This window comes from Delphinus delphis, chromosome 18, assembly GCF_949987515.2.
Source record: "Delphinus delphis chromosome 18, mDelDel1.2, whole genome shotgun sequence".
NCBI lineage: Eukaryota > Metazoa > Chordata > Mammalia > Artiodactyla > Delphinidae > Delphinus > Delphinus delphis.
Genome location: NC_082700.1, coordinates 73,143,012 through 73,159,933, shown reverse-complemented (window position 1 = coordinate 73,159,933; position 16,922 = coordinate 73,143,012). Strand labels below are relative to the sequence as shown.

The 16,922-nt window shown below is 42.3% G+C and overlaps 1 protein-coding gene across 1 annotated transcript in view; it reads left to right on the top strand.

Moving 5' to 3' along the window:
- Positions 1-16,922, top strand: part of EFNB2 (ephrin B2) — a 43,448-nt gene that overhangs the window by 12,358 nt on the left and 14,168 nt on the right. The window contains exon 2 of the mRNA XM_059995808.1: positions 10,888-11,171. Within this exon, the coding sequence (XP_059851791.1) occupies positions 10,888-11,171 (284 nt within the window). The remainder of the gene's footprint in view (positions 1-10,887; positions 11,172-16,922) is intronic.

Here is a 16,922-nt window from a genome sequence, read left to right as displayed (position 1 = left end):
AAAAAAAAAGTGTTGATGGAAATGAAAGGGATGAGCAGGGTTGATGGAAAAGATGCTCCTGAGCGCTCGATTGTAATACCACGCTAAGATCTGAAGTCCATCCCTTCAGGTTCTTAAAATGCCAGTCCGCTTCTTTCTGTATGATGTCCACGTGCTTTGCTTCCCTGCAGCGCTCCCACTCAGGTAGATAAGCACAGGGATGTCCACACTTAGGTCTAAAAGAGCAGAGAACCAGCTCTTTCTATAGGAAAGCCAGTTTTCTTTCTGGGGCCTCACCTATGAATAATGAGAGTTCCAGCTTCCTTTGTAGACTCTTGCTAAGAGCATGGTTTGGAACAAGACAGCGCAGGTGCAAACAAATTACACTTGAGAAAGAAGCTTGCACCGTCTCTTGCCTCCGAGGGTTATGAAATCCCCGTTTGGATGATGGGGGTGCGTGGTCAGGCCAGCATGACAAAGGTTGGCCTCCGGGATTCACTCCCCAGCCGCTTTCCCACTGCATATCTCGGCATCCCAGACCTCCTTTTCCAGCACGGCCACCCCCCCCACCCCGCCCACCGCCGACTTTTGCCTCAGCTAGCTACGACATTCATGGCATGATTTTTTTTTTTTGCAAAGTTTTGAGGGAGGAGATGTTTGGATCACTTTCATAAATAAAGACCTTGATTTTTTTGTTTTTTTTTGTTTTGAGTTAGGCGCTTGATTTTTGTTTTTAATTCCATGCCAGAGATTAACTAGTCTCTGTGAACCTGGGAAAAGAAAACCATGATCTCTGCCCGTCACATGCTTAAAGTCTGACTTAGAATGAAGATATCTATTCCAGCGTCAGCTCGTTACAGGCAATCCTTCTGTGAATTGGAGGGTTTTGTTACAGTGGAAATTATGGTACGGATAAAAAATTAAATACATACTTGTGTTATTTTTCTGAACGAAAATTTAAACGGTGAGCATCTTATTTATCTTTGAGCATTGGAAAATGAAATTTACTTTAGCCCCCAGCGTTTTGAGCATTATATTGCAAATAACAAACAAGATTAACATCACAAGGAGTCAGCTTCCATTCCATTGTGCAGCATAGTAGGCTGTGAAATTTGATATTATTTTGACTTGTATGGTAATTGTAGAATGACAGAGGGAAATGGATTAAGTTGAAATAGAAGGATACAGCACAGCGCACACAGACTGCCCAGTGCAGGTGGAGGTCGTTGGGCCAAGAGTGGGGCCCCTGAGCACTGTCCCTGAAGATCAGAATTTTATAAATAAAACTTTGCTTCATTCTGCACTTTACGGTTCTTTCAAGTGTCTACATAGATGAAGAGGCCACCTCCCCGGGAAGAGTTGCAAAACCGGCTCAGGGACCTAGAGGCTCACCACACCTGTGAATTTCAGTGCTTCTCATCTTTCCTTGCCTTGAAAAGATGCTGCTTGTCCTTGGTGTGAAGTCTGAAATTCACCCTGCCCCCCACTCTCAGCTCTCAGATTTGGAACCCGGTAATGGTCTAAATTGTAGAGCCTGCTTTTAGGCACCTCTTCTTTTCCTTGAATACATCAGTTTCATGTTGCGGATGATATTTGTTTTTAGAAAAGTGTGAAAGAAGGGGCACCTGTGAAAACAGACAATTGTCCCAACACCCATACAGCAGAAAATGCCAATTAAAGCCTCCAATTACTACCTTATTTCTTGGAGCTTTAAAGCCACTGAGAAGATAGTGGTGCATTTACTTGAAGTTTTAAGGTAATTACTTGTTCCTCCAAGCGTGGTGTCTGGTAACCTAATTCTGTATCAGCCTGACACCCTATAGCGACACCCCACTATCTCTCTGGTTTCAGAATAAGTCTGGGCAGAAACTTGTTCTGATATGAAAGTGCAAAAGGGGGCAGTAAAGTGCTATCCACAAAAACAGAAAAATTGTTTCCCCCAGTATTTCTTATGGTCGATATTACCTGAGTCTTTCTTGGGCCCCAGTTTTATTCATTTATGACAAACTCCTCTGTTTGGGGCATTTGGAGTTGATCTTATTAAGCCATAGCAGCAATCTAACATAAAACGGAAGTGAGGTGAGCCCAGATATCCTGCCTGTGGACGAAATATGCCATCAAATTCACATACTCGTGAATTTAAATCATTTTTTTTTTCTGGGGGATTTATGTTCCCAAGTGTACAGAGCATTTCTGAAAGGAATGTCGGGCTTCTGTGTTAATGCTGTGTTAGCTCCACATAGAGCTGGAAGGCCTCAAGTGCATGGGGAGGTTATGGGGTCAAGGCTTTGGGCTCATCCCTAGCAGCGAGCATCTTTTGTCAGGAAGGACCTGGGAAGATGAGCCTCAGTGACAGCAAAGCAGCAGTGGCTTGTCCTCATTCACAATTTCAGACGAACTGGTTTACAAACTGACTGCTCTTCCTCCGCAGCCTTTGACATTTAATTAAAACTAAAAGCACTTTCTGGGAAAAGTGCATGTTTTCCAAAATGTGGTAAACTCGAAGTGTACTCAATACAGAACTCCGGTTTGAGAATAAACCTATTCTGTGGTATGATTTGGGGTGTGCCAACTGCTAGGGTAATAAACTTGTTCCTAAAGCTGGGATTCAGGGTCCCTGAAATGTTAGCCAACTCCCAGATCTGTGCAGTTGAATGATTAAGCATAAACTGTACCCCATATTTTTCATCTATTTGAATAAACTGGTTGTGTGTTACTGCAGCTTTTGTAGATTCAAGAATTGATTTGTTAAATAGACCACAATTCAGAGAAGAATAATTTTATTTAGTTGCATTCTCAGAAAATACATCACAAAACAGTTAAAAAAGTCTACAGGCCTTGAATATTCTGTTTTAAACCAGAGTGAGGAAAGATTGCTCAAGAACATGATGGTTTGTTCCTTGAAACTGTACATTGAAACGTAATGTTCCAATCTGATCGCAAAAGCATTTGACATTTATTGCAGAAAATTATGAAAAATGCAGAAAGCTAAAAATTACCCCAAGTCCACCATCCAGTAGCCCAAAGCAGCCGCAGATGAAGGCCCCGTGTTTGACCAAATCTGTGTCTGTATTGCCAGCAAAATGAGCAGAAGAACACACCACCTACTGTGTATGTGTGTATATTTTCAACTGAACTTAGCCATTTACTTAAAATAATCATGTACTCTAATGATGTAGTTTTGAAACGAAAGGAAAAATCAGTTCTCCATGGAAAAGTAAAGTCTGTTCACTCAGACAATGAGTCTTCTTTTGCTTAGCAGTTTGCTTCAGAGGGAGAAGAGTATCACCTGTAGGTCTCTTTCCCCCCAGTTTGCACATTGGCAGGATTCGCATTGGTCCTGTTACGTGAGTAAGATGGTCCTGTTTCTCAGGCGGATGATAGCGGCCATAAGTGTGCAGAAAGATTAGGTATTTAAATAGATATTACAGTTGTACGTGTACGACAGTACACAGAAATGGCTCTGGGTCTGAGCTGACACTCTTTAAATGAGAAGCACTGTGATCATGGCTGTCTGCAGGGGGTTTACGTGACCCGGTCATTTGTTTGGACAGAGAAAGTGGCCATTCCTGTCTACATCCTTTCATTCTGATCTCTTTCCTTCTGTGCCAGTTTGATAGTTTTGCATTTGGCTACAATATATTGATTTGCCCTTGTTTATATGGTAGTTTGGCATATCCTTCAATTATATGCCTCCACGTAGTATTTCCCTCAGGAGAACGAGGACTTCTTACTTCAAATCTCCTTTCCCAGACTCTTTCAGCATCAAGGGACCATAGTGCTTTGGCTGTTCTTCTAGGGTCACCTACTTATTTTTGGCAACCTTGAAGACAAGTGTAAGAAGTCGTTGCACATTTGTCCTGAGGTGCATGTGTTATGGTCAGCTGCAGATGCAGCAGCGGGAAGGGGAAAAAAGAGAAGCAAGGAAAACGGGGCATCCGTGGGGGGCTGGGGAGAGCAGCTGTGGCTCCACTACCCAGCGGGCCCCGAGCATCTCAGCTCCTTGCTCCCGTGGATCTTGCTGTTCCATCGGGCCGGGTTCAGGAGTCAATCAAGCAACCACTGCCCTCATCTGATTTACCCTGTGACACCTGGGGATGCGATGCTGGTCTACAGAAGGGTCCAGACTTGAGAACAAAACGTGATGTTATGATCAGTCAGAGACAGTTGTGTGTCGTGATCCCTGAACTCTTAAGTGGCAGGTTTTGGCTTTAAATGCATGTTATGCTAGTTTTTTCAATGAGCATGTGTTCCTAGAGTGGGTTAAAACATTAAAGAATATTGTGTCGCCAGGGAACTCTAGTCAATATCCTGTGATAAACTAAAATGGAAAAGAATCTGAAAAAGAATGTGTATGTATGTATAACTGGATCACTTTGCTGTACAGCAGAAATGAACACATGGTAAATCAACTCCAACAAAGTAGATTTTTTAAAAGAGAATGCTGTGTCACATATGGCTGTATTATTTTAGAAGTTCCTACAATGATGACTATGAAGTATAAATGTCTAATTGAGATTATTAGAGATCCAATTTAGATTATTAAAGATTAAAGTCTAATGTGTGTTATTAGATTGATTCCCTGTGGAAGTATTAGAATCTAGTTTGGTGAATAACCTTTAAGAACTTGGATTCAGGTTGATAGGTAATTGGAAGGTAAAAACAGATTCTAATATCAAATCATTTCATTTCAGGGACTTCCCTGGCGGTCCAGTGGTTAGGACTCCGAGCTTCCACTGCAGGGGGCGCAGGTTCGATCCCTGGTGGGGGAACTAAGATCCTGCCTGCCACATGGTGTGGCCAAAAAAACAAAAAAACAATCACTTCATTTTGGGCAGGGAAACTTTGGAAACCCTACTCAGACTTTCCATTTTATTCCATGTTATACCGTCTCTGGATTTAGTTCAGAGTCATCACGTCTTATTGTCTTGCTTGGGAATGATTCACTGGGAAAAACCATAGGAGTTGCCTATTTCTGCTCAGCACACCCCACTGCTGTGGCATCCCAGGGAAGCCCTCCAGTGAGAGACACAGAACCACAGCACCAATGCCCAGGAAGCAGTCCTGACCCCAGACTCTCTTGATGGGGAGGAGATGCAGCTTCCCCGTCCCAGGAGCACAGCAGGGTGGCTTGCTCAGACCTTGAGTACGTGGCCCAGAAAGGGATCTGGCCTCCTGTGTTCGCTCTCCTGTATAAGACAAGAGGCACTGTGAGTCTCCTTTGTTTTTTGTTTTGAATTAAAAACCAGCAGATACTATTAAAGAAGACTTCTGACCACTTTTTTTTTTTTCTTTTTGGATGTGGTTTAACAGAAACAACCTCACCTCTGTGGTATGGGTTACAAACATGGGGATTTTCCTCTAGGTGTCTTTGGCCACAAAAATGGACATAATCTCATCATACAAAAAGAAATCTGCATTTCATATTCACTAGGCAGAGTCAGTGTAGTAATTTAAAATTAGCTAGTTGTCACCACCCTAATTATTCTTTAAAAAAAAAAAAAGGAAAACATTTCCAAAGTCAATAATAAGACAAGTCTTATTGACTATTACCAAATATTCAGGGCATAGATGTGCTATGTGGTCCGACTTGTTAAAGTCTCTGAGCAATCCTGAGGTAACAAAATCCAAATGTAAGTGACCTGGCTTCAAAAATAGAACTCTGTGGTTACTGGCTTGATTATAACCTACAGGACGCATTGCTTTCCATTCGAAAATGATATTATTAAAAAATTCACCCCGTTTCCTTTCCATGTACATTCTGCAATTCTCATGAATCATCTGGATCCATCTGTAATATTACATTTAAAACACAAGTTCCATGTGTGGTAAGTTTCTTCCTCACCCTTTGGTCCTTGGCTTCCCAGGACATGGCAGGGGTAGCAGATGGCCGCCCTTGTGATGGACAAGAAGATGAATCCATCTAGCTGCTGAGTATGCTGATCTCTGAAGCCTGGGCAGATGCCTGCATGTGGATGGACTTTCTCTTAATTTCCCTTAACTTCATGGCTTGTCTATGAAAAGCTCAATTTAGAAAAAGCTGCATTTCCCCAAACCAGATTTATGCTTTAACGTGATGCAGCGAGAGCTGAGAAGTGTGCAGGCAAAGGGGCTTTTCCCGTCGCATCTCACCTTTGGCCTGGCGTGTCTTCATCTGGTTTGCGTGTCAAGCACGTGTACAGGGACTGAATGAAGACAGTGGTGGAAGGTGCTTTGATCAGTGCTTAGCGAAGAATACGTGCTCAAAAGCAACAGTGCTTCTGTTATTAGTGCTTCTGGAGGTGGTGAATTGCCTTGCATTTCAACTAGGAAGGGATTCCAGAAAACTGCCAATATTCATAAATCCTGAGAGAACGGGTCCAAAACTCCATCCACAGTGCTGCTTGCCGTCCAGAAGCACCATCATACCGGAAGTGATCCTGCTGTGCTCTCAGCAACCCCCATCCCAACTCGAGCTCATCCTAGCTCATCCTATCTTCTGTGCCTGTGATCTGCAAATATCGATAGTTCGTGGCACTAAATTTGACTTAAATTTATTGTGTGTATCTTAGCTGCCATTTGTTCTTTCATATTTTAAGCATCTACCAGATGTCAGACCTTGGGCATTCAGTATTGAGTCAGCCACACGTGGGACCTGCCTGCCCTCAGGAAGCTGGATTGTAAAGTCCTGGCGATCCAGATCCTAGTTTTCTGTCACTCAGAGCATCTGGCGTGGAGGTGCCTTAGTTGTTACACTCACGTTACGCTGTTTGCTCCCATGTTGTGAAGCACATGGATGGACCTGGAGGGTATCATGCTTAGTGAAATAAGTCAGACAGAGGCAAATGCTGTGTGTGATCACTTATATGTGGAATCTAAAAAACAAAGCAAACTCGTGAATGTAACGAAAAAGAAATGGGCTCACGGATATAGAGAACCAACTAGTGGTTACAGTGGGGGGAGGGAGGGGGGAGGGGCAAATCAGGGCAGGGGATTGAGAGGTACAAACTATTACGTATAAAATAAGCTGCAAGGATATATTGTGCAGCACAGGGCATATAGCCAATATTTGATAATAACTATTATATATAATACAATCAATTATATGTATAATTAATTATATAACAATTGATATTAATATTATTATATTATATATAATATCATTGATTATTATATATAATAATTATTAATATTATTTAAATGGAGAACCTTAAAATTTTTGAATCATTATGTTGTACACCTAAAACTAATATAGTGTTGTAAATCAGCTCTATCTCAATTTAAAAAAAAACTGTGAAGGCCCCAGGGGAGCAAAGAGACTGCTGGGCTTGATGTACTTAGTGATAACGTAAGAAACTTACCATTTGGGCTCTCACCTCAACCACAGCCTTTGTCTACTGAGAAACCATAAAGTCAGCAATTAAAGAGACTGGTGTGCTAACCAGCTTGTATATCTGTATACCTATATATGCTTAAAAAGTAAACCTCTAAAGCACTCCAATATTGGGTTCTTTTATATGGATTTAAATAAGGAAGCAAAAAAAAATTTTTGTTTTTAGTTATCTATTTTACAGCTATCAGTGTATATATGTCAACCCCAATCTCCCAATTCATCCCACCCCTGCTGCCCCCGCTTTCCCCCCTCGGTGTCCATACGTTTGTTCTCTTGAAACCATTTTTCACAGTGAAGGAGCAAATCCTTGCCTAACTTTTTGCCACAGTGTCTTCTGAAAAGTGAGCTAATGCTTTTCAAAGCATTAGGAATAGTGGGTTTTATCGGGATTCACTTTTTATGTGTATCAAATACGCTTATTGAAATTGAGATTCCTCTCTTTCTCTTTTATTTTGAAAAGCCATCCCATGGGTTGACCCCTCCGCATACATTGCTCCTCTGTCACTGACGGTTAAAGCTTTTTGAGTGATTAGTACCTTCTGAAAATACAGACTGAAGTGCAGAGATCCTTGTAGCCAAACCAGCCCATGTGTCCTCTGTTCTTGACTTGACCCCATCAGCCCCAGCAAAAACTAGAACTGGGATTTGGTGAGTGAAGAGAGAGTCATGAGGTTCTCACATGGGCAGGGAGGAAATCAACAGTGAGTCTTTGGTTAAGCAGGAAAAAATAATCTTCGTGAAGGAGACGGGATCTTGGGAGCATTTTGAATGAAGGAAGAGCTTGGTGAGCCCAGCTTCAGACGTAGGCGAGATGTGGGAGAATTCTAAGATGCGCAAAGATGATACACAGCTTGGGGGTGAGGGCAGGTCTGATGCATTCTCTTAAAGGAATGAACTGATGGACAAGAGGATGGACCCATCTGGCTGCTCAGGATCCTGATGTCTGAAGCCTGGATGGGCTCCCGGAGGAGGTGGTCCAGGGTGAAACTCGCTCAGTGTGGAGATCAGAGCTGAGAAGAGGCAGGTACCGGTGTCCAGGCTGCAGACTTCTGTTGTGATTCAGGAATACTTTTCACTACAGCTAACGTGGGGCTTGCTCTGTGTCGGCTGGTACAGAAGCCGGTTTAGGAGAGAAGATGTTTGGAACGGGGGTGGGAAACCCCAGACAGGAGCTGGCCTCTGGTTCTCGGGTGCAGTGAAGATTTCCTAAGAAGGTCGAGGAATAAAACATGAGGAGAAGGATGTGTCAGGAGGGTGAGCCTTGTAACCATATCTAACTTACGTCGACTGCCAGGCACTTTGCCCCTGCTTCCCAAGCCCAGCAGAATCACTGAGGCACGGGGGCGTGGGGCAAAGACTTAAGCCTCAGACATTCAGATTCAGTCCTTCAGTCTGTTCATCAGAAACCAGAGCTGTGTTTCAACCACAAAGATGATGGAGACCACTGGCCTTCGGGGGGGCAGGGAGAAGACCCCGGAGGCCTTCAGTCCCCTGGAGTTGAATTTCCCATGCGCCTCCCCAGAAAACTGCAGAAACGGCCAAGAAGTTCACAGAGAGGCTCTTACTAAGTGGTGATCTACATTTGTCAACAGTTCTAGAGAATCCTATAAGGGTGCACACATGACGGTCTGAAATTTGTCATTATTATAAAAAATAGTCATTTTGAGTTCTACTTCACAGAAAGATTTTGTTAGGTGATTCTCATTCACTTTCTCAACTTTTTTTTTTTTAATATATGTCATATATCCTTGCTTTAGCAAGCTCAGTTTAAAAAAAAATAAGAAAGAAAGGGGGCCGCCCTCCCTTTGGGATTGTAAAAGAACACATTCCCAAGGAAGAGTGACAAGCCACTGTGTTCAACATGTATTTTTTTTCCCTGCCATAAAGAGTATTGGTTTTTAATATAAATCTGTAATGTAATTTCTGTTATGTTCTATGATGCTTCATAATCAACCTCATGCACTTTTCAGAAAAATTAATACCGTTCATTAACATTCATCATCATCTGTTCCCTCAGTATCAATTTGAAATTGGCGATGCCCGTCATCCTGGTTTTCTCTCTCTCCCTCCCTCCCTCTCTCTCTCTCTCTCTCTCTCTCTCTCTCTGTCTCTCCCCCCCCCACCCCCGTGTCTGTCTCTCTCTCACCGAGTCTGTCTCTCCCTCTCTCTCTCTCTCTCTCTCTCTCCCCCCCGCCCCGTGTCTGTCCGTCTGTCGCTCTCTCACTGTGTCTGTCTCTCTCTCTCACCATGTCTGTCTGTCTGTCTCTCTTTCACCGAGTCTGTCTCTCTCTCTCTCTCTCCCCCCCCCACCCCGTGTCTGTCTGTCTGTCTCTCGCTCACCGTGTCTGTCTCTCTCTCTCACCATGTCTGTCTGTCTGTCTCTCTCTCTCCCTCCCTCCCTCCCTCTCTCTCCTCTCTCTCTGAATTATGACCCATTCATCGTCATGGCTGGTGGGCCTCCCTGGTTCAATAAGAGGTTGGATTGGAAGGACTCAGACGTGATGCTTTGTTCTCCGGCTTCAATATTTTAATGAGCCTGCAGGCTTGGCTCCTTCGGAAGGAACAAGAGGGGATTTCTAAGTGTGTTTTTAGTGTTAGCACTTGTCGAAGGATGTTCGTTACGAAGCTCTTGTTTCAGTTTCTCCGAGAAACTCCCCATTAGGAAAGATCTTTCCGCAGCATGGCTGGGAGAAAAGAGAAAGGGAAGGAGGGCGCTGTGGTCTGTGAGCACCAAGGGGATATAGTGTGTCAGTGGTTTGGGTTCTAAAGATTTGCTTCTAAGAATTAACTGGAGCAAATACATCTCAAGGGAGGGGGGAAAAAAGGTTTGTGGGGCAAGGACAGGGACAGTAGTTGCTGTCTTCCCCAGTCGAGGACTTTTCATCTTGCAGCTGAATCAATACTCCAGCTAATTATTTCTGGTTGTTTTTTTATGGGTTTGCAAGATGTTTCTTTTGTTTGGGGTAATAAAAAAAACCATTATTTGATCAGTGACTGACTAATTATGATAAGTAATTTGAAACATTCTTGATGAAACTTGTCTGTTAATTAGCATCAACAGCAAATGGAAACTAACAGAACAACAAAGTCTTAGCGCATCCACTGCTCCCTGGAATTGCTGCCCTCTTTCTGTGGCGTGCCCAATAAACTGAGGCTGCCAGTGGTTAAAAAATAATGAGCAGATGGGAAGGTCTGACTCACCACCAAGGAAAAGTCATTGTGAAGTTACACAAAGGAGCACTGAAATATTACAAGCGAGGGGGCGGTAAAGAAATGTCAGTAGGTTGCCTTGATCCTACTGGGTAAAGTCAGGAATGTGGTTTCTTTTTTTTCTTATTTTTTTTTTTCTTTAAAGCTTAATTCCTGAATACATTCATCCCATGCTGATCTGAACTCAGATATGTTTGGTCAATAAAAGTGTGGCTCTATAAAATTGTGGTTTGGAATTCTTGATGTTCTCTGGCCATATTGTCATTATCATTAATACTGTTACTTTTTTATCAACTCAGTGGCGCTTTTTTTTTTTATGCTTTTAGATTTCTGCCTGGACAAGGACTGGTTCTATACCCACAGATAGGAGACAAATTGGATATTATTTGCCCCAAAGTGGACTCTAAAACTGTTGGCCAGTATGAATATTATAAAGTTTATATGGTGGATAAAGACCAAGCAGACAGATGCACTATTAAGAAGGAAAATACGCCTCTCCTCAACTGTGCCAGACCAGACCAAGATGTAAAATTCACTATCAAGTTCCAAGAATTCAGCCCTAACCTCTGGGGTCTAGAATTTCAGAAGAACAGAGATTATTACATTATATGTAAGTATAATTCTATTCATTTATGTTATAGAAATTAGGATAAGCTAAATAGGTTTGTATCAATTTTTGTTTCCTTAAAATTATTACTGTGGCAAACAATTGGGTGGGAATCTTTGCTGAAAAGTTTTTTAAAGAAGCCCTAATTGAATGAGGGACCCCTGTACTAGTACTCCTCATTAACATAGATACCCAAAGAGAAAACGCCTCCTAGAGTTTTTGTAGTATTGAAATAAGCGGATATATATGAATATATTCAGCATCTCTACTGACAAGACCATTTTTAAGAACCATTGGTGAGATTTTGATAGGTGAATCTTGTGCAATGACTTTTCTCTTCATCCATCCATTCATCCATCCATCCATCCATCCATCCATTCACTCATTCATTTAGTATTTACTCTGTGCCAGAAACTGCATAAATGCTAGGGGTTCAACAGTGAACAAGATGGTAAAGTGGTACCCGTTCCTCATGGAGCTTGTAGGTTCCAAGAATGGGAGTTACAGGCAACCCACACTAGTACATGGGCGCCATTAAAACCAGGTTTGGAAGAATAAGAAAAAAACTTGGGTTTGTTCCATGAATTACTTTTTTATCTACCTATACAATAATTTGACACATGGTTTTAGGAACAGATACTGTGTATCCTTTGGGTCCTATCTGAGCTACTGTTCACTCCTGAGGCTGTGAAATCTGATGAAACACATGCCTACTGGGTGCAGGTCACCAGTTGGCACAGAGTTAGGATTGTTCCAGGCCCAGGGTCTGTCTGAGTGCAGTCTGGGTGACTAGGATAGCTAGCTGTTCACATCAGGCAAGCAATGAAATGGTTTTTCTTGGTTTCTTTGGTGGGAGTCTGCACTCACTCGTCATGATGAGCTCCAGGTCGTCAGAGGTACTGAGCTGCTGTCTGCTGGGTGTGCTCTCCCATCTCTGGGTGATCAGGTTGAAACGCTGGCTTTCTCTACCTCCTAGCTTCTCTTGAGAGTGCAAAAGCAATAATTCATTGACTACTTATTAAATACTCAACAATATATACTCATTAGTAATTAAAACAAAGGTGATCATAGCCGTCTAATCCTTGTTCTTTGCTGTGAACCTGAAATGCCACAGAGGCTGAAAACGTAGTTTTAAACCAACGTGATACACATAGAATGGCTTAGTGAGAATAAATAACAAAAAGAGAAAGTGGTGAATTATAGATTTTAAAGCACAATGATCATGAAATGAAAATAAAAGCATTTTGAGGGCTGGGACAAGCAGATGGGGTGGTAAAGTGTATGAAGTAAGAGGGAAATCTTTGAAAATATAAAATAGTCATTAGACAAAATAAATGGAAACCTTAAGCTTTTGGAAGTCCAACAGTGTCTTAAAAAAAGTCTTTTTAAGTAGGACTGTTTACCAGGATGTTTTTAGCATAGCATTTATAGGGACCCACCCTACTGAATTCATTAAGCAGGTTAAGACCCCTGAATAGGGTGGGGAAAAGGACGAGGGGGTGCCTGAAGATAGATGTTCCTCAGAGTGAAATATGTCTCTAAAACTGCACCTGCAGCCCTGGCTCCCGACTGGCTCTTCAGGGAGGTAAGCCACCACACCCGGAAAAGCACGTGGTAGCCCGGGATACAAGAATTGTTCTGAAAATAGAGATGAGGGTTTCAAGTTTGAATGCTGCTGGTTGGGTGGTTGTTACAGGCTGGGTGGGGAAGGGCCCAGAGCTCAGAGGGTGGCCGGGAGCCCAGGGAGACTCAGAGCACAGAGTTGAAAGACTTGCGCCACGTCACAGACATAGGAAGACACTTCAGATACTTCGGGAAACGCAGGCCCCGTTTCCCACCCATCCTCCAGCAAAGCCAATGGATGGACAGCTTTCCCTGAAAGGGAAATGAAGGATGAGAAGCACAACTCTCAAAAGAGTTGGAAAAAGTTAATGCTGACTTTCCATTGCTTCTTCGAGAATCAAACACCCAGACAATTAAGAGATTTTTCAGAGTCAGTGCTTTCCACAGCCAGTGATCACTCACACATACACACAGAGTCACACCCCACTTAAAACAGTGCTACACTAGGCGGCATGATGGAACACTGCCCGTAACACTGCCAATCACCACTTCAACTTTGAGAGAGTTAACAATGTTGGTATTTTTGAGTTGCTACAAAGTATATGACATGTGTTTGACTCCAAATCCTCCTGTCTAGCTAGTAAGCACCTTCATAACCAAGAGTATTAGTATGAACAACATCGTTATTGTGTCCTGGTTTCTTTCCATAGGAGGGAAGAAGAGAAGTGATAGTTTGGGGCAGTGCTTCATAACCCCAGAGGGGAACAGTCCAAGTTGCCAATGGACTGACTTGGAATTGATGTTGTTCGGTCATTCCCTAGATGAACTGATTCCAGGAGTACTGGGCCAGGACCCCAGAGACCTGGGTTCTAGTCGTGCTGTGTGAGCTTAACGAGAAAGTCACTTCATTTCTTTGAATTTTGATTTCTTCTCTAGAAACTGCTTTTACTGTTGTTGTTGTTGTTGTTATTCTGGCTAACGATGGAAGTCTCTAGTTCCAAACCGTTTTATGGTTAGACATACACATCCAGTATGGGATCTCTCGTCAGGGTGGCTCTTCTCCAGTTGAATGGACAGGATCTGCTGTAAACTCTTTAAAGACATTGAATTTGATCTGTAGTGTTACCAGGTTTAAAATACAGGCATCACACTTTTAAGTTCTAGAAGTCAACATTACTTTTAAATTGTGTACTTTTAAACCTACGGAGTATCCACTAAATTCCCCTAGGAAATGACACGACAAAATGACATGCATCCTCATTAGTTTTTCTCCTAGATGATTATGTGCTTTGACATGTGGCAAAATGATATATATGGGTTTTCTTAATGTTGAGAATTGACTTTTTCAGGTGACCTGTTTCAGTCATTAGACTTGGGTTTAATTTGCATAATAAAATCTCCTAATATTAAATGATCCAGAGGTGGGGATGTTACAACCATTTGGTCTGTTTGTCATTACATTCAGATTCTTAATTGCCTTAAAAAGAAAGTAAACATTTTATATAATCTACAGTTGTTTTGATCATGTCTTTAAAAATTTTTTTAAGTTTATAAAATAACTATCTGTTCTGAAGTGGCCCATTGTCAAGGGAGGCTCTGTCTTAGAAAAACACACCAGTTAATACAAGGCAAGCATTCCTAACTGTGTACTCAGCCTTCATACATAATTGTGTCAAAAGCTTTTCTTGTAGACACTTTCTGTGCTTGGTTTCCAGTTTCTTTTTAGAAGTGATAACCCGGAGCTGAATGAGTCAGAAATTCTGGTGTGGAGGCCCTTTGCAGTATCTGCCCTTACGAAGGTTCCATGGCTTGGTCATCCAGCCTCAGCATAAAACCTTGCAAAATACCTACAAAGAGGTTTTCATCACACTACCAACATCATGTGAGTCAGAGATGGATGAAAATGAATGCCACTGTGTGGATACTTTTTAAGTGAACGATGGGCACAGCCCAGCTGTTGGAAAGAACACCTTATGCCCGAGGCACCTCGCAATTTAGCTTTGTGTGGTTTTTTACATTATTTTACCTCAAATCTGTAGCCAAGACATGGATTTGTGGAATAGTCTAAAAGTCATCATTTCTAATGCCTGTTCGATTAAACGTTGCTCTGAAACTACACCCTGCTGTGTTCACAGTGGTCCTTCCAAAAGCCACTCCTTGCTTTCCTTGCCTGGGAAAGTCTTCCTTGAGAAACACTGAATGAATTTGAATGAGTCACCATTTCTTAGGCCCTTCACTGGTTTCATTCTCCAAAGCAATTTTTAAAAAAAATTTTATCAGAGCATATAAAATTAGGAAACTCCTCAGTCAGCTTTGCTGTTTTTCAGACATCAACTCCACTTCTGAGCAAAAATGCAAAATAAATTAAAATGCTTGCACACAAATATAAGGAAACACTATTCTTAAAGAATCAAAACAGAAGAACAGCAGATTCCATTCCTGTATTTTTGTTGAGTGTTTGTTTTCCTTTTTTTGTTTGTTTGTGTTTTTCTTTTCTGTTTTTGATTTACTTATTTCTGGGAGTAAGTGTAGCAAGTGGCACTAAAATATACTGAATGTACTGTAAGCCCTTTCACTAGCAAAATGGTTATGGGAGGTTTCAAATATACTTTTACATATAGATATCTTTTTTTTTTAATTATTTTTTTAAATTTTATTTATTTTGGGCTGCGTTGGGTCTTCATTGCTGCGCGCGGGCTTTCTCCAGTTGTGGTGAGTGGAGTGCTACTCTTTGTTGCAGTGCATGGGCTTCTCATTGCGGTGGCTTCTCTTGTTGTGGAGCACGGGCTCTAGGCGCGCGGTCTTCAGTAGTTGTGGTGCACGGGCTCTAGAGTACAGGCTCAGTAGTTGTGGCACACGGGCTTAGTTGCTCCGCGGCATGTGGGATCTTCCCAGACCAGGGCTCGAACCCGTGTCCCCTGTGGTGGCAGGTGGATTCTTAACCACTGCACCACCAGGGAAGCCCTAGATTTATTTTAGAATATATGTGTGGCCTCTGTAACGTGATTATGTGCTTTGATTGATGAATTATTTATGTGATAAAGGTAGCAAAATCTACATTTCCATCACTAAACATCATCAAGTTCAAGGTCGTGACAACATCAGCCTGTCACTTATCTGGCTTTGAGGTGGGGATTTACGTTCGATACCTTGCATACCATTGGTGAATTCAAGCATTTAAACACATTTTTATTTTTAACCTACGATGGTTGGCTTTGTAATAGAATGGTCATCAGAATCTTGGGTGTTTGGAGGATACACACACACAGCACTTAGAGCGACAGATGAACATGGTAGTTAGCTGAGAGTCCCAAGTCAAGCAGATCTGTGTTCTTGAATGTCCTTTGGCAAGTAACTTACCCAGTCTGCCTCAGTCTCCTCATCTGTCAGCTGGGGATGATGTGCATTTAGATGGGGTGATGTATGTAAAGTGCTTGCCTCCATGGCTGGCACCAAATAAGGACAACTGAGGGTCTCTTTGTGGGGAGGCGAGGTGGGGGGCTGGTGTGAGACAGCCTGGGCTCTCCTGAGAGCTGGCGGGCGGGGAAGATGGGCTCAAAAAGTGTCACTTATTTGAAATGCCGTCCACAAAATGAAATTCCAGTGATCGTCCAAGTTTCAGTAATGCTGCGTAACTTAATTATAAGATCTTCCCTCTTTTTTGTCTTTTTGGAGTGTTATAAAAGTTCTTTTGTCCTTGGGCTTTCCTTACCAAGAAACACGCATTTATGGATTTTTTTGTTGGTGGAATTGCCCAAGCTTGTTAGCAGATCCTCCCTTTGTCCCAAAAGAGACAGACTGGGAGGAGGGTTCTACACATATAATCATCCCCCACTTACCATCTCACCAGCCTTGCCAGGGCCTTTTCTCTGCTCCTTGTTACACAAAGGAAAGGCTTATTATTATTGATCATTTCAGCAACATTCCAATGTAGTATAAATATTCTTTTAGAGAAAAACGTACATGTCAGGGTTGCCTTGTCACTGAGACAAGCTGGGACACTACATCATTTCACTAGTCTGGTAATGAAAAGCATCATTTCTTTTTCTTTTTCTTTTTTTTTTTTTTTTTCAGCCGTGCCACGCAGCTTGTGGGATTTTAGTTCCCTGACCAGGGACTGAACCCGCACCCCCTGCAGTGGGAGCACGGAGTCTTAACCACTGGACCACCAGGGAAGTCCCCCGAATTTCT